General features: G+C 33.3%; 2 protein-coding genes across 2 annotated transcripts; both read right to left on the bottom strand.

Annotated features, from left to right (window-relative positions):
* Positions 1-42: 42 nt before the first annotated feature.
* Positions 43-3713, bottom strand: LOC134231666 (gamma-aminobutyric acid receptor subunit alpha-2-like). The gene is made up of 9 exons (XM_062713648.1): positions 3615-3713; positions 2029-2096; positions 1711-1934; positions 1376-1458; positions 1156-1296; positions 961-1025; positions 784-871; positions 481-686; positions 43-348 (listed from the first exon to the last, which is right to left on the bottom strand). The coding sequence occupies exons 1-9, from the start codon at positions 3685-3687 to the stop codon at positions 88-90; spliced, it is 1209 nt and encodes a 402-aa protein (XP_062569632.1). The 5' UTR covers positions 3688-3713; the 3' UTR covers positions 43-87.
* A 2065-nt stretch (positions 3714-5778) lies between these two features.
* Positions 5779-23704, bottom strand: LOC134231642 (U3 small nucleolar ribonucleoprotein protein IMP3-like). Its single transcript, XM_062713624.1, has 7 exons — positions 23508-23704; positions 20936-21043; positions 7034-7108; positions 6647-6666; positions 6294-6345; positions 6049-6121; positions 5779-5872 (listed from the first exon to the last, which is right to left on the bottom strand). Exons 1-7 carry the CDS (start codon positions 23642-23644, stop codon positions 5846-5848), a joined length of 492 nt encoding a protein of 163 aa, XP_062569608.1. The 5' UTR covers positions 23645-23704; the 3' UTR covers positions 5779-5845.
* Between the last annotated feature and the right edge of the window lie 518 nt (positions 23705-24222).

The raw sequence follows: 24222 nt of genomic DNA, 5'->3' as shown, positions 1-24222 counted from the left end.
AAGCAAAATTAAATGCAAATGATGAAATTAAATGTCTACACCTTGCAGCCTACCAGTCTATATTTTTATTGTTTATCTGTACGAGTCTCAATATGGTTTCAGTCCAAGATACCAAGCCCAATAAAAGGCCTGAAACAAACAGAATGAAAACGGAAATATGTATCTAGATAAAATGTCTATATTACTGACACTATTTCCGGATGTGATATCAGCGGACGCAACCATGTCATATCGGAACCGGAAGTTCCCTATTAGACATTTACAAAATAAAAACAGGCATCTACTTTGAGTCTTTCTTGGCAATTTCGACAGATTAACCCCATTTTGGTTTTCTTTTGTGTCTTCTGTCTGAAAAAAATAACGAAATTTGAAGTATCGAAAAATAATTTTCAGGATACCATTTTACTAAGCGCATGAAAAAGAGAAAACAGGCTTCTTTAAATATGAATTGGAATTCTCGAAAAGCGGCTTAACACTTACTGTTACATCTTCATCGTCTGAGGTGCTACCTTCCTTAGGAATGATTTTGGTGAAGTAATTGACGGCAGCGTACTGTATAATGGCAGCCAGATTGTAACATATACAGACGTTCAGAAAAACGTCAAGAGCTGTGGCGTATGGAACCCTGGGTAGACCATCTCTCTGAATCAGACCCACTGCTGCAGTGGACAAGATGGTCGTCACCCCTGTTGTTGTTAACAAAAAATGAATTTGGATTGTTCTTGTATGTAAATAGGTGACATAGTCAAATTGGTGAAATAGGTAGTATTGGTCTTGACTTACCTAGAAGAACCCTTGCTGGCGCAGCATCTCGATTTATCCAAAAAGACACCCAAGACAAGCAGACGATCAGTGTGCAAGGGAGGTAAGTCTGGAAAGAGGGGGGAGGGGTTTAATGTGATAGACAAACATGAAATAAAAATATAAATCTTCATACGAAGAGCAGTTACTCTAACAAACCTGCAGCATGAAAAATCCAATATGCCTCTTCAGATGGAAATACACTTCAAGGCCAGAGTACGTCCCTGTGAAACGAAGCACAAAAATAATATTTGAACCCGGATTTCAGATAATATTAATGCTATTATAGTAAATTAAACAAAGTAACATCAATGAACATGTAATGACTGGGACAATGAATCTCTACTTTCATACCAACAGAACTGGAATAAGTAGTGTTCTTTGCCAGGATAGAAGCAATGTCAAACTGAGACATAGTGACGTCATCATAAATTTCGACTCCTGATTTGTTGTTCGCTGGCCATCTGTAAATAATTTCATCTGTCGTGTATCCATCTACAAAATGTAGGAGACATTGAAATCAAACAGAATGATTCAAATTCAAATTAAGTTTCAACTGACAGGCTTTGCTTACATCCTCCAAACAGAAGAGGGCAAACAGGAGCATCCATTGGATAGTCCAGGAGATTCAGAGGACATTTGGCATTAATAGTTAACCTAAAGAAAGAACAAGGTGACAGCAATTATTTGTGCTCGCCCAGAATGAATTTAACTTTCAAATCTAGTAAATTTCTACGTACATTTTTGTTAATTCGAGACTTGAATTACATGGCAATACAATGTAAGTCTGTCAAATTATAGTTTGCATTTTGTTTCGAAAGAACACAACCTTCTGATGTTGGATGTTTATGTAGGCAAAAGTTTCATGCGATGATAATTATAGGTATTAACTACACAGATCAATCTAACCGTCTGGACATGTAAATACTGCCGTCTTTTCGGATTCGAACGAATGCATTGGGAACCGTAATGTTGGGTTGAACAGACAAGCGACCATTTAGGAAGTACGTGTTGGGTTTCCAGATGTCCTTGAGGAAGGAGTTACTCAAGGTGACCTCTGTGATGTTTGGAAGGTCAAACTTCAGACGTTCATCATGCCAACTCTGTCGCAGATAGCACTGAAGGGAATAGGTCTAAAGTAGAAAAATATGACAACCTTATATTTTTGAAAACAGAACATGTTTAGATTTGATTTTTTACGAATGACAATGGTATAAAGAAACAAACCATCTCTGATTCTGTGATTGGTCCAATACTTCTGATCAGCATGTTGGTTTTTATCACCAATGGTTCACCTAAAATGGGACGATGAAACACAAGCATCATGCCTTACAAGAAGTGATCGCAATTGATCTTACGAGTTTTATTCACTTTTAAAAACGTTAACCTTGGCCATAACTTTTGAACAATAATAGCAGTAATAAAGCTTCAAGGTTAAAAGTCACTGCAACATTCTTTGACAATCAATTTTTCGAAGGAGTAGAAAAATTGTCATCATTAGTCATTTCAGAAATCTAGATTTTACTTGTAATAAAACTGCGTAGATGTAAAAAAAAAAAAAAAAAGAATGAGAAAAAAATATTCTTGAAATTTTTTAACTTTCGGGAGGGGAGGGGGGACTTCGCCACTAACGAGGGCATTCGTTTACGTCCAGAACTTAAGGACTAATTTCACAGATTAAAAGATTGTCGTATTAGGAAGGTTAGCGCCAGATTCAGTCTCCAGATGATGAGTTCCTGATTGGATTTTACAGAACTTGTCGACAGTTGATGAGAGTCAAACAGAAGGAGGCTTTCTGAGCTCTCCTGTACACAACAGAATATTGACAACCGTATAACTGTCAGATATGTCACGTCAACTCGTCTGTTATACTGTGTTGAAATTTTACATAGATGCTCCTGAGTTTTGAATGGTCAAACTGGTGTGTTCGCATTTTTATGCTGAAAATTTTGTTTGAGCAATAACTGAAATGTTGAAAAAATATATTTATACCCAATACCCATGTCCATTTTTATACCCTTGTAATCGACGATTAGTTGGAATATAGTTCTTGCCCTGTACGTCCGTCCGTCTGTCGGCAAACACTTTAACCTTGCCATAACTTTGGAGTGAGTGGGGTTATGGCAATAATATTTCTCAGATTTACTCCTTGTGACAAGACCTTTATTTGAGTACTACCAAATCTGACCACTTGACTTGGATTTTTAACCTTAGAGTTTGACCGTCCAACTTCTGAAATCTTTAACCTTGGCCAAAACTTCTGAACAATTAGCACTACATGTATAGGGCTTTCATACTTCACATGTATATTCTATGTGACAAGACGTACCTTCCTTTGGATACCAACGATTTTGACCTTGACCTTTGGAGTTTGACTTGCATCTGAGAAACTTCAATCTTCGCCAATTTTTACCATACAGGGACATATCAGTGTGTCACAAACACATCTTGTTAACCATTGCTTTAAACTAAATATAGTCAAACCTTATTACTTCCAACTTGATGAGAGCGAGGAAAATAACTTCAAGGTATCCAAGGAATCGAGATGCTTAAGCTTCCAGCTCATTTTGATAGATCTTTTGAATTCGAGATACTGAAGTTAAACTGTACTTTGTGACAGATTCAAGGACATATCAAGGTCAAATAACGGTGGCTATGGTAAAGCCGGAGAAATTTAGAAATATCACTATGTTTTGTAGAAGTAAATAATTAAATGATACCTTACATTTACTTGTAAGTTCAATTTCAGGACAACAATATCTAATCAATTCTTATGAAGTTTATTTTTCATCGGTTTGTAGTAAAATATTCACCTCCGATGCCCGGTCGTACTGACTTTTCGTATTTCTGTAGAAGTTTGTCCAGTAACGATGTGACATTTCTCATGGTTGTATGGTCCTCTGAAAAGCTGATAAAACAATCAATTTTGAATTTAGAATTTTCCGGGTGGCATTCATGAATACAATTAATTTTGTGTTTCCTGTCATGCAACCAATAAATCCTAAATTTACAATATGACACCATGCCATAATGCTCAGTGAGAAAAGTATAAAAAGATACTTATTCCGCTAATATGACACTTTATTACATACTTAGTAATAAATACAGGATTTTTGCATATGCGATATGGCTGACGTCACAACACCCGTATCAGCCCTGCAGGGCTGATATGTATGGTATCACAACCCTAGTAAATTAAACCTCAAAAAACAGTACTTGTGATCATACACATTTTTGGGGGTTACATAATTCTTTAATTTTAACTTTTTGAATATAATGATAATCTAACTGATAAATAATAGATTATTTTAAAATTACGGATGGGGACATTTGAAATCGAAGTAAATGCAGAAACAAAGCGAAATTGTATGAGACAATAGACTGTGTACATTTTAAGAAGTCCGTGCATGATTATTTACTTATTTTCTTCTCAACTTAATGTGTTCTGTATTTTATTACTAAGTATGTAATAAATATAATAAAACACCCTTTTCCACATCACATCCTGATCAGCCCTCGTCATATCATGCCTTCGGCCCTCTGAGAAAAGTATAAAAAGATACAGGATGTGATATGGAAAAGAGTATGTATTATTCTCTATATATCATTATATTCTTTAAAAAAATTATAATGAAATCATTTCTTTTCCCGTTAATCATAGGACATACGGTATCAATGGGAATCTTTCTTTTTTTCTGTTCGCAAACCATTACGAGTTTTTTTTTTTTTTTTTGCTTTCATTTTTTAAATACTTTTATAACAAAACATTGCATTTTTAAATTTTTCTTCATTCAGTATAAAAATCCAAAAAAATTATTTAAAAAGATGCACCAATTTTATAAATCAATTTTTAAATGCAACAATAATCTCATACAAAATGACGTGTATCAATAGAAAACAATGTTTATAATCTCTTCTGATTTAAAACAATGCAATACTTGCCAAATACGAACACATAAAAGCGTCCATATTTTCACCACGTCCATCCTTTTTCAATTTAGGACAACAGGCTATTGGTTTAGAGTGTTTGTCGCTGAATACGCTAATAGTGATCGCCTTATTAGCTCCAAACGGAAGCATTCTCGCAGAATGAGGCGATACGGGGCCAGTCAATGGATACAGAAGTAATCTGGATGCCGCTTCAATAGATTGCTTTTTGCTAAATTGGCTATTTGTGAGAATATTGGTCTTATTTGCAGTTTAATGGTTTGTTCATTTTATCATAAATCATTTTTTCCCCTTTTTATTTTTTCACTTTCTGTATCAATAACTGGTTTTCTTTATTCCCAATAATCTCTGCATCATCCTTGTATACAAATTAGAAATGCTATCGCAATTTCCAATAAAAACTCCTCACTATGGACCAACGTAATAAATAATATTTTGTATGATGTCCAGCAAAGTTCCTATACTTTGTGCATACATAAACAATATATGCAATTTCGTGCTATTTTACAGTAAATGTACATATATCGTAATTTACAAAATCTCTTAAATTATTGGCAAAATCATTTACTAGCCATCCCCGTTTTCAAATCAGTATGTTTACTTGTAATGCAATTTAATGCATCTCTGGACATCCATTATATATACTAACTAAAGAAGAAAGAGGCCGTACAAGGCAAGGATAACAGTGGAACGGACAACTTCGAAATGGACATTTTTCCGAACTTGCGCACCCCTTTCCTTTAAAGCTATCCTCTTGGGATTTTTTTTAAAAATGGTGGGGTTTTTTCACCTAAATCCCCCGCTCTAGACAATATTTTTGAAGTTTAGTTTTTATTTTTCAAAAATTATGTTTTCAGTCAAGAAAAAAATGATGCTATTGATAATACTATATTTTAGAAAAATATAACTTTTCTTGAACTTTTTTAAGGTAAAAAAAAACTTTTTTCAAAGCAGGGGAGTGTCCTCCTCTAGTATGCTTCCATTCCTTGGACTTGTTGTATAAAGACTTAAAAAAATTTTAAATATCAATATCAATATTTATAACTGAGATTTATTTACAAATGACTGTACACAGTACAATGGAATCTGCCAATGATCAATTCATCAAATCAAAGTCGTCTCTCTGGAAAAAAAAATAAAGGAACCAATCAGTCTAGCTTTAACTCCTTTCAGTAAAACACTTTTCTCAAAGAAATATGCTTGTAATAGGTTTCTGACAGAAAAATATCTTATCTCAATTTGTGTTTATATGTATAATGCTTGATTATATATCATAATCTTATGGTTAATCATACACACCATTTCATTATAGTCCAGTACATGTTTTCTAATGGCTGAAGTATCTGTCCAAGTAACAAAGTCCTCCATGTTTCTGTAAATAAATTACAAACTGGCATGTTAGTTTTTTTTTTCAATTTTCAGGTAAATTAATTCTTTTTCTGGGGCCATCCCCCTTTTCAAAAACCATTTTACCTCCCCGTTTCCATTACTTTGACAAAGTTTTTTTTTGAGTACAAGCTGTATAATATCACAGATATACTTGCCTTGTAACTAAAAAAGCTGGATCTTTGACAACTTCAGGACCTACCCTAATATCTACAAGTCAATAAGGAATCAATTTTGATTTTGTAAAATATAATGGTTAAGTATTGTCAGCTTATGGATCCACTCCTCTAAAGGCTATATACATGTATCTGTATGTACATTATTCCATGTATTACATTCATTACTAAAGGATACATTATTCCATGTATTACCATTAACATTACTAAAGGATAAAATTGTCGTTTATTGTTTACAAATTTATTCTCTTAATTGTGAATTTTAAATGCAATATGCTAAATAATGATTAAACTGAATAAATCAAAGTACTCAGCTGAGAGCCGGGCTCATTTACAGAGTAAAATGAATTTCTTACTGAAACATACGTTTATATTGTATTAACAGATAAATAACAAGAATAACAGATTAAAAATTCTGATGAAAAAATTATTTTAAAACTAACAATATAAATCATAAGACACTGACAGTGAGTTTTTGATCCAAATACCACGGACCGATTCTCAAAATTAATCTGGTACTAAATGTAAACAAACAGACCATAAAACTGTCTAGAATCCTTATTAAACTATGTTCTTTGACTTAAGACTTAGTTTTCAAAGTCTTAATGTTTATTTATTTAGTGAATTTTAAATGTAATATGCTAAATAATGATTGAACTGGAAAAAAAAAATGGTTTTCTTTTGCATTCAGAAGGAGTTATCCTTCTTTGAATCTTAATTACCTGCAGAAGGATGTGGCATTCACTTTGTCAGCGAGTTCTAGACTTCTCTTTGTCTCTATAAGACCCATATTATACCTGTAAAATATAATGTCTATATATAAATACAGTGAAACCATTATCTATTACAGATAAAAATTTAATGCTTCTAATTAATCTCACACATACTGCTCAATGTACATGTACATGTAAAGATTTTTTTTGTAAAACAAATACAGATTTTTATACATGTATAAAAAAATGTAAAATTGACATCAACCTTAACACAATCAAACCAAATAAACTTCTATGATTACATTACTGCAGAGTTGTCTCTAAAAATAAAAAAAGCAATGAGCATTAAACAAGAGGCCCAGGGGCCACATTGCTCATCTGAGCAACTTGCTTGGTAAAAGCAAAGATCAGTTCAGTATTGAAAAGTTCAAATATAAAAGTGGGTTCAAGGGAGGGGGGTATTTGTACATACTTAAATACTTACTTCCTACGGATGCTTTTAAATTCATATAATACACTGTACATAAAGGTTTTGCTGTTTAATATAAGATGGCTCCTCTATTCTCCTGGTTGGTCATGACTTGAACAAATTCAAATATACACTACCTTTTTTGATGCAATTATATTGATGATTAATCATGGCTTTGTTGTTCTTTTGAAGAATTTTAAGTATTTTTCCCATGTCTTCCTACGTAAAACCTTGATCACTAATTGTGGCCCCACTCTAACCCTGGGGGTCATGACTTGAATAAACCTGAATCTACACTACCCAAGGATGCTTCCATTATCCATATAGATATGAACAATCACAGCTTTGCTGTTCTCTAAAAGAAGAATTTAAAAGATTTTTTTCTATGTGATCCTTCTTAAAACTTTGATCACCCATTATGGCTCCACACTTGCCCCAGGAGTCATGATTTGAACAAAATTGAATCTACGCTACAAGAGGATGCTTAAGAAAAACTCATTCGAGCCTTCGGCTCAGGTGAGCTAAAAAGTAGGAGGGAGTTAATGTTCCATCGTTCCCTAACAGGGTATTGAGGGGGAATAACCAGATGGGATTCTGTAATTATAGGCAAGCAAATTTTCAGTCCACAGGTCTTAGAGTTGTCCTGCATTATACCTATACACAATCAGACGTATAACACATTTACTGGTATATTTATCTCTTACAATATTTGTACAGTATCAAGTTTTCTTGTTCAGTAGCTATTTTGCCAAACTTAACTTATATGTTGCATGCAGAACAATGTTCAGTAAAATCCATTTGTTTTGTAATAAACTGTTCATTATGAGCAGTGAAAGTCAAGACACATTCACATATTTCAGATAGGCTTTCCAGATGTCCACTACTTAGGTTAATATATTTGTTTTACTCTGAGTGGTCATTGAACACTGGGTGGTGTCAGACAAAGGAATTCTACACAATGTCAGGTGGTGCTGACCCCATACAATACAAGGACCATATGATAAGGTGATAAAAGCTGGCTCCATCCACATCACTCCCTATCTACCAAATGGGAGTGACACCCATATACAAAAACACTTATCGCAAAAATCGGCATCCGAACAGCATCAACACAAAAACAGTAGCTGAAAGTGATCACCATGGGAAAACGTCACAACCTCGTGGACCCCACTCACAAACCATGGTATTCCTTCTGTCGTCACGACATCTGGCTTCCGTCAGCCAATAGGCAGGCTTCTTCCAGACTCGGTGACTTTTTAAACATTTACAATGTTTTTAACATGTGTGCAGTAAGATTTATGTTTTCTGCTCCATCAAAAACGGTAACATGTCAAGCACTTTCTGACAACTTTCAAGGCTATCATAAACAGTGAGGGGCCACTCAAGGACAGACATCTTACACGCTTCCGTGGTATCTGTCCCTGCTGGAGCCAAAAAAATAGCTACCATTACCCTCCCGTTTAGTCTTTTGTCTTTGTCTCTGTACTCAGATTTCCAGAACTAAAAAACTATAATCTTGATTTATGTACTTTTAATAAGCCTTTCCTGCTCATTAAAAAAAAATTTGAGAAAAATCATCTTGTTCGGAAACAAAATCCTCTGTCCTTCATTTTGGCTTCAAAATATTTCTCGCTAAATATAGAGACCAGAATCAATATATTATTGTGATAAATGGATTTTCATGTTAACAAGATGAAGAGTGATATAGTTAGGCTTATACTGATGATATATAATAAGTTATGATGAATGACTATGCTGACAAACAGCTCGCAGACTGATGACAGAGTTATCTTTCTTTACATCTACTGGCTTCCTCATACAAAGCTGTTACACTGTACTTTTCTGAAGAACTGAACTGTTCTGTACTATGAATTTAATGCACAAGAAAAAAATTCTCATGTATAATACCGCATAAGCAGAATTTTTAGCGAGGATTGAATTTTGGCATTATTGGCGAGGGTGTTGAGATTGCTAAAATTAAATACCACTAAAAATTAACTGCGTTTTATTTTCAATAACTTCTTTAGTGAGCATTTTAAAATCGCTAAAATTACTTCTCGCTAAAAATAAAATACCAGCTTATAAGGACAAATCGCTAAATTTAATTGCGTCTCCCTAAAATTTCCACTTATACGGTAATTGCATGTTGCTACCTTTGCAACTTATAAGCACAAAGTAAAGATTCTCTATACCCATTTAACCCCAGTATAATCGTAACCAATATGTAAGCTGCAAGAATATACAAAGTCTAGTGGATTAAGAAAAAGGTAAAACAAGTATTTTCACTTCTGTTGTGCATTTGTTTACAAGCTTCCTCATCAAGGTGCCAAAACAATTGTAGTTAAATGATCTATAGGCATACATAGGATTCTTCAGGAATCGTGATTACAAAATATAGGACGTTTATTGTGGAGCTATTATCAGCATAACTTATACATCACAACAAACCTGAACCCTGCAGATGAGTCAATCCCTCCATATCACGCGTCTCCTGCCTACTGCTGAGAACCAATGCACATCTGCAGTTCTTACAATCCAAACTCAATGCCAGAAAATACCCACTGATAATAACCAGTAATAGTCAATTAAAGAGTAAAAAAAAAATTATTGTATGGTGTTCTCTAATGATATATTTTAAAGAAAAAAATATGTTTGATAAAAGAGTTGTCCATGAAAAAAATTGGCTCTTTAAAGAAAAAACATGCCAAGTGATGGAACACATTTTCCAAAGAAATCTATAGAACTCAGCTAGAGTACAAAATATTATCAAAGGATGAAACCAGAATTTTTAAAGTGGGCATAAAATTAACAACACATGCTTCTTTGTATGTTACTACTACATGTATTACTACTAATCTAGTCTCCTAAACTGAAGAGCTCCAGTGTCAGCAACCCTTGGCCCCTGAAGCATGGCAGATCCCCTGCATGCTGAGATATCAACTGTTGTAATACAGCTGCTAGACACATCACAAACAAATTACATTTGACTGAAGCATGCAGAGACTGAAGGGGTTATATTTTCATAAACACCAAATAACAGCCTATTACTGAACTGTACAGCCGGGAAGAAAGTTCACATTATCTTAACTCCTCTGATTATTTTCAATGCATATACTTTGTAAGAGTACAGCTAGCTGTGTGTTCTTTAAAAAAAATATTTCAGCTATCATCAAATTTAAAGTCCATTGCCATTATAGTTCAACTTTATATCATAAATGATAAATATAAATAGTCAGTCATTTCACAGCACCACATTCACCCAATGCATTCAATTTTGATGTTCATTTAATATCTGGTTTAATTTAAGTACTATAAGAAAATCTTTTATTGTGTAACTACAGTTTATATATGCATATACAGACTACCAATTCCAACCAATTTTATCTTTTAAGAAAACAAAATACATAAAGCATCTGATTTCAATGGAAAAACAATAACTCAAACAAGAGGAAAACTTTTATAATTGAAATGACAAGAGTCTTTGAACTCTAGAGCTGTAAACAACTTTAAAAATGCTAAATAAACACATAATTATAATACATACCACATGTACCAATTTTTAAATACTTCTACGGATTTGGAGTAGGAAAAAAATTATGATCGAAGAGGTAGACATTTAATAATAAATAAAAGAAAAAAATAAAGGTAATAAGGAAGAATTTTTTTTGCTCTTGTAATGTGAAAACATTTTTAATTTCTAAAGTCCATTTTGAAACGTCCATATAACACATATGTTGGTTTTAAACCCTACCCCACTGTATATCAATGACCCCCCTCAATAGATAAATTTCTGTTTTGAGGATATTATTGGTTTTATGCTCACTTATAAACATTAACCTGTGGAATTCCATTATCATACTCAATCATGAAATCTAATTATACAACCCATATCAATCTCTTCCAAAGATTTTACAATATCATTTAACAAAATTCTTGTCTGTAAAATGCAAAGACGGTCATATGATGCCAAAAGATGACGCATCTTCTGCTATTGGCAGACTCTGTGCATTTAATAATTGCATTTATAAGATTTCTCTGCGAGAATATTCTGAGGATTTACTTAGCATCTTAACACCATGTAATATTTATTTCTGTGAGGTATTTACTGTAGTAATATAGAGCTGATGTAATCAGGCAGAATAACTTTTCTATCTCTTGGCATGAAGACGTCTTAAGTTTATCATCTGCACCCTTTGAATGAGAGGTTGATGACCATCAATAAAAATTAAACATGATTAATACAATTATACCCCTCTGTCAAACCTTTCTAAAATTTAAAAGAGAAATCCATTGTAAAATTTTCCATTGTTAATACAGTAGAAAAAGCAAAATTTTCATTCATCTGAAGAGGTATAAAGAAAATTTTTGGAGCAAAACGCTTTTATGTTCATATTCTATAAATTTTGGCCCATCAAAAATTTTCAATGAAATATAAGAATAAAGACTTGAGTAAAAATAGTACTGAAATCTTAATTAAAGTATAGTTGTTGGTCCTCATCAAAACCCGTCCGTCTATGGCAACAATACCCCGCCTTCAATCAAAATATCTTAACAGGGTCGGATTTGACGATCGCGTTATTTACCCTGTTGAATTCGACAGGTCCGTTTCTTTGTTACAGACACGTGTCGAGGTCCTAAACACACAAGCAAGGGAAGACTCCGAACTTCCAGAATAATAGCACTGTGTACTTTGTCAACACCATTTATATACACAACAATCCATCATAATAAACCCACATATATTTATTCATATCATAATTTTTTTCTTCTGTACAGATTTTGGCAATGACTGCAAGAAGCCTCTAATCCATTTAATCTTTAATATTTTTTAAATGAATTGAAAGTTCTAACATAACCCATTCATTTTTTAATTTTTAAGTCACCAACAAATACTTCAAATTATTTCATACTCATTACAAGTTTTCTACATAATTACTATTTTAATTTTTTTTTTTAAATTCTGCATTGTCTCTGATATTTACATTAAATTAAGTGAAAATCTGTAACATTTAATGTACATTTCCTATTACACCTCTTCAATATTGGAGGTAAAATAATGAAATAGTTGTTCAAAACCGACAGTCTGAGCTCTTAAATAAATCTATTGTAATGTTTCAGCAATATGTTACATAATTTCTTCCATGAAATATTTTTTAAAGTATCAATTCTATGGTATACTCAAAATTCGCTTAGCTGTCTTTTTTTCTGAAATGTCAGACGGCCAAGTGCAAACAACTCTAAAATGAAGTTTTTCCATCATTATTTTATTTATTTTGCCTGTTCTCTCTTCTTTTTATAACATTGATAACCATTGCAGAAAAAAGTATTATCTCATAAAGAAAGTAAACATCATTATACAAGCTGTGTTACTTAATTGTGTGGATTTGCTGCCAAAGTTTAACAGGTTGTAATGATGAACAAATCACAGCTATTTTCCCTAACATTACCTTTACTATAGTATATATAAAAGTTGGCCTCTCCCCCCCCCCCACGAAATAGGATTTTCATTAGATTTTTAAGTTGTAATTCCCACTTTTAAGTTTGTGAAATGATGAACAAATGTTTCATTAGATTTGGTAATTCCCAGAAATAACTTGTCTGGCAATACCCCCCTGAAAAAGATTAATGACTACATACACTAACTCAAAGTCTGATAATGCCAACAATTTGTCATTTTTAAAAAAAAAATTCAGATGCTCCTTTAATCGAGGACAATTTTGACTATATGAAGAGCCCCTGAACATTGACCAGCCCTCTGTCAAACCTTGTAACCTGTACAACACTTCCATACAAAAGCCTCTGTCACCGTGACAATTGGACAGTGGAGTGTCCAGTCCCCCAGAGACCAATAAGTCAGGCACCCTGAGGAGGGAGGCCACAAAAGACTGTCCACAAAGTCAGAAGGTCATGACCTCTCCTTATCAGTTCAGGACAAAGTTTCACAGCAGAAGGGAAAAACAACTTAATACATCAGTTATGCTGAAGAGCAATATACAACTTTACGATAACTGAAACTGGACATACAAATAGCTAAACACTCTGGTATTTTTGCAGTTATAATTGTACTGAAGTAGGTTCTTTGATATATTTTTTCTCTCATAATTTAATCACTATATAATGAACCCTAATAAACTATTCTACTACTGTTACATGTACTATAATGTCCTGTTCACATGGAGAGTTTAATTCGAATTAAACGTAAGTTACTGCGGATCAAATTTGAACCGCGTTTAATGCGAATTAGTTTAATTCGAATTAATTTACTGCGCTTAAATTACTTCACATTCTGTGTGAATGTTAAGTGAAGCTAATTTGAATTAAATTTTGAGGCATGCATAATGGCAAAATTAAGTCAAATCCACGTGTCAGTGGTCAGCTTTAAATACTTGTGCTATTTTTGAGTAAAAAACTAAGGAAATTGTGTTAATCACTAAAATGTGTGTACAGATACTGTGGCATTATGCTTCTGCGTAAGGTGACATGACGTCACAATAGCCTGACAGTAGAAATAAAATTTTAATTCGCATTAGTTTACTTCACATTAGCTGCCATGTGAATGCAATTTAATTCGCATTAGTTTACTTCACATTAATTTACTGCAAATTTAACTCATGTGAACAGGGCATTAATTCTGTGCAGTCAATATTTTTTTGAAGATCAACCGTCGTAAAGCAATGTTGACTGTTTCTAAGATGGAGGGCGCAGCTTCAATATTTAGTGGATAAAAGTGTTTTTTAACAAACATTTCTTGATGAATCAGATTCAACCAATTTATATGAATTAAAAGCATAATATATGTTCATGTTACTTTACTAATATACCCTCAAAGGGGTATAATTCATATAGGATGGACATATTTCTAGATTTAACTAAAAGTAGTAGTAGTACATTGTATATTTTCCCAGAAATCATTAGTAAATTTTGAAAGCAAATGCTCTTCACAATGTACTATATTTACACGCAGCCATATATTCATGGTTCTTTTAAAAATAGAGAAGATAAAGGACATTTACGAAGGAAGAAAACATAAGTAAAATGGATATACATAAGTACAATAGCTCTTTTTAGTTGTAATAATTGAACTACAAAGTATTTTTGGAACCACATTTTTTACACAACAGGTGTATCTGTGGTGCAGCTCTGGTGAAGGATCATCTTTCTAACAGGATTTTAAAAAAGATCATTATACACAGAAAAGTGGCACTTCCAGGATTCTAATTTCTTTTGACAGGTTTCTTTGCTGTTCCACAAAAAATACATGAACAATAAAAATGCAGTGTTTTCTGATAAAGGGGGAATAAGAACTCCGAAAAAGACAAGATTGTTTATGCATGTTTACAAATTTTACATTTTTCAAGTTTGTAAAATTCAATTACAACTGACAAATACTTAGTTACATGTATTTATCTTTACATGCAGAAAGCATTTACGCTTTAAGATTTACTAAAGTATATAAACGAAATACACTCTACTTGTGTGTATGAAAATCCTTCAATGAATACCCTAGCTGCAGAACTGTAGCGTTATGGTTTTATATATTTGTCTTTGACCATAACGCTACAGATCCCATAATGCGAAAAAAAGTGCAATTCTTATCTGGTGCCAAGTTACGGGACATTTCCTGATTTTAAAATGACATTTTGTCCGCGGTTAATCTCAAGAACGGTAAAAGATATCAATGTGAAACTTTCAGGGATTATAAATCGTGATATTCACTTTCCAGGACGCGATCTTTCATTTGTCGTCAATACTTCCGGTCGTTACGACAAGCGAATGAAAAAAATCGTATTTTCTAACTTTTTTGTTTTCCAATTTTTTTCATTTATTTTTGGAATATTAATAGTGACTCTTCTATTGATGCTTACTATATAAGTTGTTTGAATGTTGGTAAATCTGAACTCTAGATATTAATATTTGAAAATCTGAAGCGGGCCCATCTACCCTTTATAGTCATCTCTACAAGTGATAAATTAATTCGCTTGATTAAAATTATATGTTAGATTGGGCTAGATACGAAAATTAACTTTAAGCGAGGCGATGTTTTATTGCCTTCACACCTATTTAATAGATCAACTAAAAATGGCGTTTGGGCGAAATTATGAATAGGGTGTACTGTTGCAAAAGTATGCACAAGTACATTTAGAGCAGTACTAGCTTAATGGTTTGCTACAGAAGAGAAAAAAAAGCGCATGTGTCAAAACCAATTAAGTATAAATGTAATGTAAAAGACTACTTGAGTGAAAGTTAGTTGATTGACCAATGCTTTAGTGTTACTTGGCTAAAGTATTTAATGTGTACAATGTGTTAAATTACTCCCCAAACCTCGAAATAAGTGGCGATACAAACATTCTAAATTTCATTGAAGCAATCACACCTATCTAAAAGAACACTACAAAGAAAAGCCGCAAATTGCACCTTTTTTGCATTAATCGCCTGTGTGTCAAAATTTCTTATCTACATTTCAGCTCAATTTTACATGAAATATGTAGCGTTATGGTCAAAGACAAATATATAGAACCATAACGTTACAGATCTGCAGCTATGAATACCCTTTTTCATCAAATGAAAAATATTTTAATTACAAAATTAACACAATTATAACCAGCAATATGGAAACTTCTTTAATTATTCAAGCAAAATTGTGTATTTTTCATTTGTGTAGAATAGCTTCTACATGGAAGTCTATCCAGTTGAACATTTTGAAAATCTCTTATACATTTCTGAAAAAGAAAGTCTACCAGCAATTCTTTCAGTATTCTCTTTTGAAAGGTTTTATTAAATAAGCAACAATACTAAAGATTTGTTTCAAAGCAAACCAGGCAGCTAGGACGCTAAGTAGTGCATCCCTCACAAAAGAGCAAAATCAAGGCAGCATATTCAACAATGATTCTGATTCAAATAATATATTTTTTGACTATATTACCGTTCTTCAACTCAAATCAACAATATATTTTCAGACTACACCCACCAGTAGTCCATATTCACAGGGGCTCCCAGTGTTTTTGATTTTACCCTATATATGTATACACACAAGCTTGATAGACTACAGTGTATGCCTCAATAGCAATATGGAATTCAGTGTGAAATCACTAATTTTTGTAGGGGTTTAATTTTCGTGGTTTTTAAGGTATGAAGAGACCCATAAATTTGTATCCACCACCAAATGCAATTTTTCACATATATTACTACTGAACAATTCTTCAACAACGAAATCATATCTCCATGAACAAATGTATTTTCCTCAAACTGCAAGGTATTTTATTGAAAACACTGTGACCCCTCGAAAATGTGATTTTACAGTAGTCAATATTGTCCCCATGTGCCCAACTTGGAGGATGGTTCGTACCTCACACATTGACCTCAGATGTCAATGGTGTTCTACCTTCTAGCTAATTCAGTCATGTGATCTGATTTGCATTGCTTTCAAAATGTTATACATTTGAAATCCCTGGGTTTCATACCTTGTGGCATTGCCCAACACAATATTGTTTTTGCTTTCAAAGACTATTAACATAAGGTTGTAATCAAAACCACTATACATGGGAGAATTAGACAAGTTAACAAACTATTTGAAGAATTTTATGCAGAACAAAATATAAAATGATACAGTACAAAAGTTTTTTTGGTGGAGCTATGTAGCTGATGTGATGCCTCCACCTATCACATCCAAGGTTTGAATGGAGCATAGGGAAGTCAGCCAAGGATTGATGATTGCATACATGTATGCACTCCTTTGTGTCCTCTTCTTCTATATTTATATATTTAATCAACCATCTTAACTCATTTGGGTGCCATTTTCATGTACTTTAAATTTCTGTATATTTACCAAGACATGACTTTTGATTTTTGCATATTACTAAGTTATAATAACCTCCTATCTCACCCATCCCCTTTAAAATCACAGGTCCCATTTTCAGTGATTTTCCCATCCTGGGTGTTGGCTAATTTTGCCGTCTGCATTATAAGTGCAATAATTCTGATTGGAAAACCAAAATTCCTCTTTTACACAATATTAATGTACTTAAATGCTGTAATGAACTCATTTAAGACCCTCATCATTCATCGAGTTGTGGAGAATTTCTTTTTTTATTGGAGATTAATTCCTGCTGTAACTTGATTAGATGCAACATTTCATGTAACCAAGAGTCCCGGTGGATCGTATTACGGAACGTGTCCCCACCATCAAATCGTGTGAGACACACACCCAGCTCCACTTGTATCTGTCAAATTAGATTGCGGACCAACTGTTTCGAATCCAGGTTTCTCCGGCAATCTCATGACAGACGACAGTGGGTAACACCCTAGCCAAGTCATACATGGGAAATTCTGTGATAATTTTGTTATTACCAATTATCGAGCTCTTTTCAACACCCAGTGCAACACATTTTTCATTCTTGATTTCATGCATTGTATTCTAGTGCACTAGTTTAGGAAAACAATAGAATTGTACTGAATTCATTTATTTTTAGACAGTAATGGTAAAAGTCATCTAGTAATTTGACAATACATGTATGACAATTTTTCTTGTTTGAACTGTAAAATTAGGATTTTGTTTTGGGTTGGTGGTGTTATTTTTCTTCCTATATGACATTTTTTGAAATTCATCACAAAATGACATTGGGCAGTGTTGATGATGGACAACCCTCTACTGATGCAAATGTTTTAATTAGCAAGTTCTTTTTTTATTGGTTTTTGGGATCCTCCTTTTTTGACATTGAATCAATCAGTGTTGAATACGTTATAAAAAGCAATTTTCTTAAAAGCCCAGGATTCTTGGCACAGTTCATTTTGTTTTATGTTTTGCTATTTGGGTTTTTATTAATATATTTAATTAACACAACAGAAAAATATTGCAAAGCATTTCCAACAATGTCATAAAAAAGAAAAACAAAATATCACTCAAAAATGTGTCATACAAGGACTCAATCCACTCAATTTTAGGAACACTAGTACTATGAAATCACAAAAACTTAAAATATAGCTATGGTGAAAAAAAGAGGTTTCTTCTGCATTCTTGTAAGAAAACATTTTTTGTGTTTTTTTAAAACAGATTTTTTATCTTTTTTCTTCAGGATCATATAAACATCAAAGATTGCCAATCAGAGTATTGCTGCAACATTTGGAGAATCTGATCACTGTCAGGTAATTTAACGAACAGACAAAACAAACATTCACAAGTGGGAACAGCAGAGAAACACAAAACCAAAGACATGTTCAGAGAGATTTCAAAAGAATTCTACCAATGCACTGATGAAGAGGAACATTGAAGTCAGCTCTGGGTTATTTTTTTTCCTGGAGTACTTTCTTTTTTGACACCCTTTGTATTCTTTTGGAACAAAGAAGTAAATTTAAGTGTAAATTCTTGACTCAATTACCAAGTGCTGATCTGCAAGATTCTGTTAGAGAGTTCTCTTATGGGCGGACAACTCACAGTTATTCTGTTGTCAACTGTTTGAATGATTATATAAAGTGTGTACTTTTGTCACATATAATAATATATACTGTAAATTTGTACTTGTTTTAAGTAAATAACATGACACCACTTTTTCTTCTTACAAAGGCCAAATGAATTGTTTACAATTATGTCTAAGCGTTTGTACAAGAGATACACATTTATCTTTGAAGAACTAGAAAAAGCGCTTGAAATTCTTTTACATGATCATTACATAGAATATTGTGCAATAAGTAAAGGGTACTTCAAATGAAATATAAACTTCTGAATCTTAAATCTGAGTGCTCATCAACAAACAATGGCACCATTGTCACTTAAGTAGACAATATACTCAACTTTTTTTTTGAAACTGCCTTGCTTACAACAAGGGTTGTGACTAATAACAAGACCTTTGCAAAACTGAACAACTTTCATGTTTATAAGGTGTTTTTAAATAATTCCAGAAATTTTTTTTTTTAAGAAACCACTGTGGCAACATTGATGCCCTGATTTAATTTTTCTGTTCTTAAATAATGAAGTCTATAGGTTAATAAATATGCTGAGTTATCCAGTCTGATATCCTGGTACTCTACCAAAAGATACTGGCAAAGAGTAAGGGTTATAACAAGGTCATATAGGTCTTGTAGAACTGCAAGCAGACAAAAACAGCCAATGCAGTTTCTGGGCAATTGCTCAATGGAAAAGAGAAGGTATCAGCAATATTTCTACATGCTTTTATCTAAAACCTTTGATACTTCACAATATACTTTAAAAAAAAAAATCAATTAAGTTATCCTAAAACAGAGTACCAGATCCAAGCATTGTTAAAAAAAAATCCATTTACAACCTCCCCCTCCTTCACAATTGCTTCTGTAATCTGATGCAGGTCTTTTTTACTGCAGTATACCAGTATACAGTAAAACTAGCTTATAAGGAAGTTCCAGGGATGGATGATTTTTTAAAGTTTTGTGTGAGTTATTGGTGTGTGAATCACACAGACTTGTCACGTAGGCATATTTAATGAAGGGTGCTAGCGCTTCATGTAAAATATGCCTACATGCATGTCTGTGTGATTCACACACCAATAATTTACACTAAACTTAAAAACATTCCTTATATTTACATTTTACATGTTTGGAAGCAACTAAAATATACTCAATATTTGTATTTCTTGCTGCCCTATATCGTTGCATTTTTACTAACTTCGCTGCAGCCTCATTGTGACGTCACGTTAACGCATGTTTCTCTGGATATATTTCTACGTATGAGTATACACGAAAATGTATTCAAATCAATTTCACAGTTGGCCTAGTAGAAAAACACAGTGAATGTAAATACATGTATTTCATTATAATATTCATTAAGTTTACAATATATATTTTAAAGTAACATGGAATGAACATCACTCCCTATAAGCATTAATTCGTTATAAGTGAGTTCACTATAAGTGTGTTTTACTTTATGTGTTTTGAATCAAATGGTGTTTTGATCTGTAGCTCTCTTTCTCAATTTTCTCAACCAAAGAGCTACAATATTGGTATTAATAGTTTTCTTATGAACATGATGGGTTTTTTTTTTAATTAACAGAAATCATTGACAAAAAAAGAAAGAAATCAAATACAGTCAATCCTCATTATCAAGAACTCAAAGGGACAAAAATAAGGCTTCAAGATAAATAAAATATCCAAGGATTTGATGAGAGTAAAAAAACATGGAGAAGAGCATTTAGGATTGCCAATGCCTGTGTAAATTTCCCTGGTGTTCACGATACTGTTGTTCAAGATGCCAAAGTTTAAAAGTGTACTAGAAACGGATGGCAATATTTCTCAAAAATGATGTATATATACATGTAAATAGTATGTTCCCAGAAACATTTAAATTTGTGTGTGTATAAGTAATGATGAAATATATCTAATGTATGATTGGGTACTCCTCTAGTAGTACCAGAAATTATCAAAACAATGCAATCTGTAGTATGGCTTTAGGGATGAAAAACAAATGCTAAACTTACAGTTTTTCTATGAGTTGTGAGGTGGCTTCTCCTCTGAATGGATCCTTCTGGTCCAGTTCTTTAACTTTCCTGGCTAACTCTCTTATATGCCTTGATAGTTTGTTGTACCTAAAGAAAACCAAAAATAATGATATTCATTATACTTCTGTTAAAATGTTTCCAATATAAAGTTCAGAAGGTAAAATAGCTATCTTTATAGTTCATGCATAGCAAAGCTATACCCCAGGGTATAGTTTTTGCTATCCACCCTCGGAAAATTTTCATGCAATTTTTGCCTCCAATTTTGATTTCCAGTGATAAATCTATTGACTGATGATGTCATAATGACTTCAGTAGCATTGTGACGTCATCAGGATTTCAGATTATTCTTGCAGTATTATCTTACTCCAAAAAATTCAAACCTCAGAAATTATATCATACATCTGACAGTATAAAATGCTTATCCACTGTTTGTGAGTGGGATAGCTCTTTTATCAAACCCTTGACAGGGACTATTCCCCTCGGGCAAGCCCTCGGGGAATAGTTCCCTGTCGCAGGTTTGATAAAAGAGCCATCCCACTCACAACCAGTGGATAAGTGTATATTAAACAAGGAAAGAGGGTAATTTTTGTGTCTGGATCATGAAATAAAGTAGCTCTCCATTACTAGTCATGTACACTATAACCACCACTTTACACTCCTAGTTTCTTTAATCCTTAAATTTTCTTTAATTTTCTTCAAACAACCAAGATTCTTTTAGCCTTTGGATGACTTTCTTCCCCAAGTTTAGGCCAGTCAAGGTCGGTCATCAAATGTAACAGAATGAGAGAAAAATATAAGGCTGGGTATGGGATAAAACTGATGACCCCTGCATAACTAGTCGGGTACTTTAACCACTTAGCCACTCAGATCAATATCCCTATAAGCCTACATATACTATTCACACACCTACCATGTGCAATATTTAATTGGTGCATGACACAGTGTACAACATGGAGAATTATCAAAAATCAGGGTAAATAATGTATCTGATGGTGAAACTCTTAGGGCAAGCACAGTTCATTTTTGTACAACTTAGCACACCTCAAATGTTGTTTTGCATTCTGCTAATGACTTTACACTTTAGTAAATTCCTTGTGTATTTACTGTGTATCATACATGAAAGTTAATCTTTAAAGAACAATATTAAAACCATATACATAGGTATTGAGATTCCTAACTTCCCAGATTTCCCAACAAAATCAGAAATACCAGGCAGAGCCATTAAAGTGACATAACTATGATGTCACATACAATGTAATGTTTAATGAGGACACAAACAACAGTTTTATGGTGTGTAAATTGCATTAAATCATTGTTTGTAAATTTTCAAGTACACTGTCGCTATGCTTGCAGCAACCATGTTGCTATGCACTTCAAAGAATTACAAGGAGTTTGGAATTTTTTAAAAAAAATTCTGAACAATTTGCAGATTTCAACACAAATTTCCTCCGTTTGTACATGTTGTCTATGGAACTCACTATGCAAACTTGGCTTTGGGCTGCCTCGCTGCGACTCTTTTTAATAGCGAGCACAGCGAGCGTTGCGAAGCGACGCTCGTAACTGCGAGCTCTAACGACAACGCCTGGGCGAAGAGAAAATTCGGACTACTGCACATTCATTCTTTAGAATTTTTTGCCGAAGTAATTTTGACCCACAATGCATCACTTAGCAAAGTTGCGTTCTCGCGAGAATGACGGCAAATGTTCAACAAAAAGTTTACCCGCCTTGATTAAATGGATACATATTGAAGATAAATTGTAAACGTAACTTTTTTCATTAACTTTCAGCGCTGTTCAGTTTTTTCTTGGTATTTGTAACTTACATATGACGTCATGTGACGTCCGAGTCTAGACACACCAAATGTCACGTGCGGTTTGACGAGCCCGATCTAAATTAAAACAAATAGGAGAGTTTGCGCTTGCTCTAACGGTCGCACCGTCAACATATTATTTTGTAGATTTGACTGAGATACCCTGCATTTTTCTGATATATATTGTACAGATAGCGAGACACTTGAATTTAAAAATTAAAAGCAGACAATATAAACAAATACAGAGCAGAATAAATAGTTCTACCTTTCTACATGTGGCGGTCGGTCATGTTCGATCACCAACGGCCAAGATAGCTGAGTCGGTAAAGCACCTGACTAGAGTTTCAGGGGGCTCGGGTTCGAATCCTGGTCTGGTCTGCTGCATTTTTCTCCTTTCCCGTTACTTTTAGTGCTGTTACCAGGATGAGCCTGGGTTGGGGTTTTTGGAAGGCCAAAGACCTTTCAGGAGGGAGGAATGTGGTAGTCGGCTGGGTTCAATCGCTGGTGGCCAAGATAGCTCAGTCGGTAAAGCACCTGACTATTGAGCTCAGGGGGTCCGGATTCGAATCCCGGTCTGGTTAGCTGCATTTTTCTCCTCTCCCGTTGCATACCAAATGAATATGACTTTTTATTCTAGGGCTTTCTTTGCTACTCACTGATAAAACTCAGATGACTGATACTGTGTAACCCCCTGGCAAAAAGGAAACTGAAAACACTATGAGCTCTATATACGTTACTTACTTGGTGTAGTCTTCTCTCTTCTGGATGTAATACTTCTTCAATATTTTGACCTCGTGTAAATTATTGTCGACATCCCATGAAATAAAGTCAACTTTCTTGAGTAATTTCTTCTCATGAAACTTTAGTTTTCTCACCATTATGAATCAATATCTGTGCGATTGTTACATTTCAGTTTTTCTCACGTTGTTTTTTTTTTTTACCGGATGTTATTAAAATGTGAATCTCGAGCCCGATCGAATTAATGGGTTTCAGAAAGGATCATTTGATAGAACTAAAAACAGATAAAATACAGCTTACTCTTACAAACCATTCCAAGTAACGAACAGTGATCGATAAATAGATAAATAAATAAATAAACAAATAAACAAATAAATAAATAAATAAGTAAGTAAATAAATAAATAAATAAATAAATAAATAAATAAATAAATAATTAATAAATAAATAAACAAACAAATAAATAAATAAATAAATGAAAAATAAATAAATAAATAAATAAAATAAAATAAAAAACTCAGTTCACATATAATTTTTTTTAGCTAATTCTTTTTCTAAAAAATGTTATATTGTAGAAAAAAACACTTTCTGATAGATAGAGTCCATAAAAATATATTAAATAACCTAGTTTGACCTGTGCAGCATTTTTTCTTGTGATTACATTTTGACACGTTAGTCCATCAAAGTGCACATACGGTATTTGCGAAACAATGAATAAA

The sequence above is a fragment of the Saccostrea cucullata genome, unplaced genomic scaffold, assembly GCF_032062105.1.
Source record: "Saccostrea cucullata isolate Sc308-1 unplaced genomic scaffold, CSIRO_AGI_Scuc_v1 ctg89, whole genome shotgun sequence".
Taxonomy (NCBI): domain Eukaryota; kingdom Metazoa; phylum Mollusca; class Bivalvia; order Ostreida; family Ostreidae; genus Saccostrea; species Saccostrea cuccullata.
The sequence above is the reverse complement of the archived record's forward strand: the minus strand, read 5'-3'. Positions and strand labels throughout refer to the sequence as shown.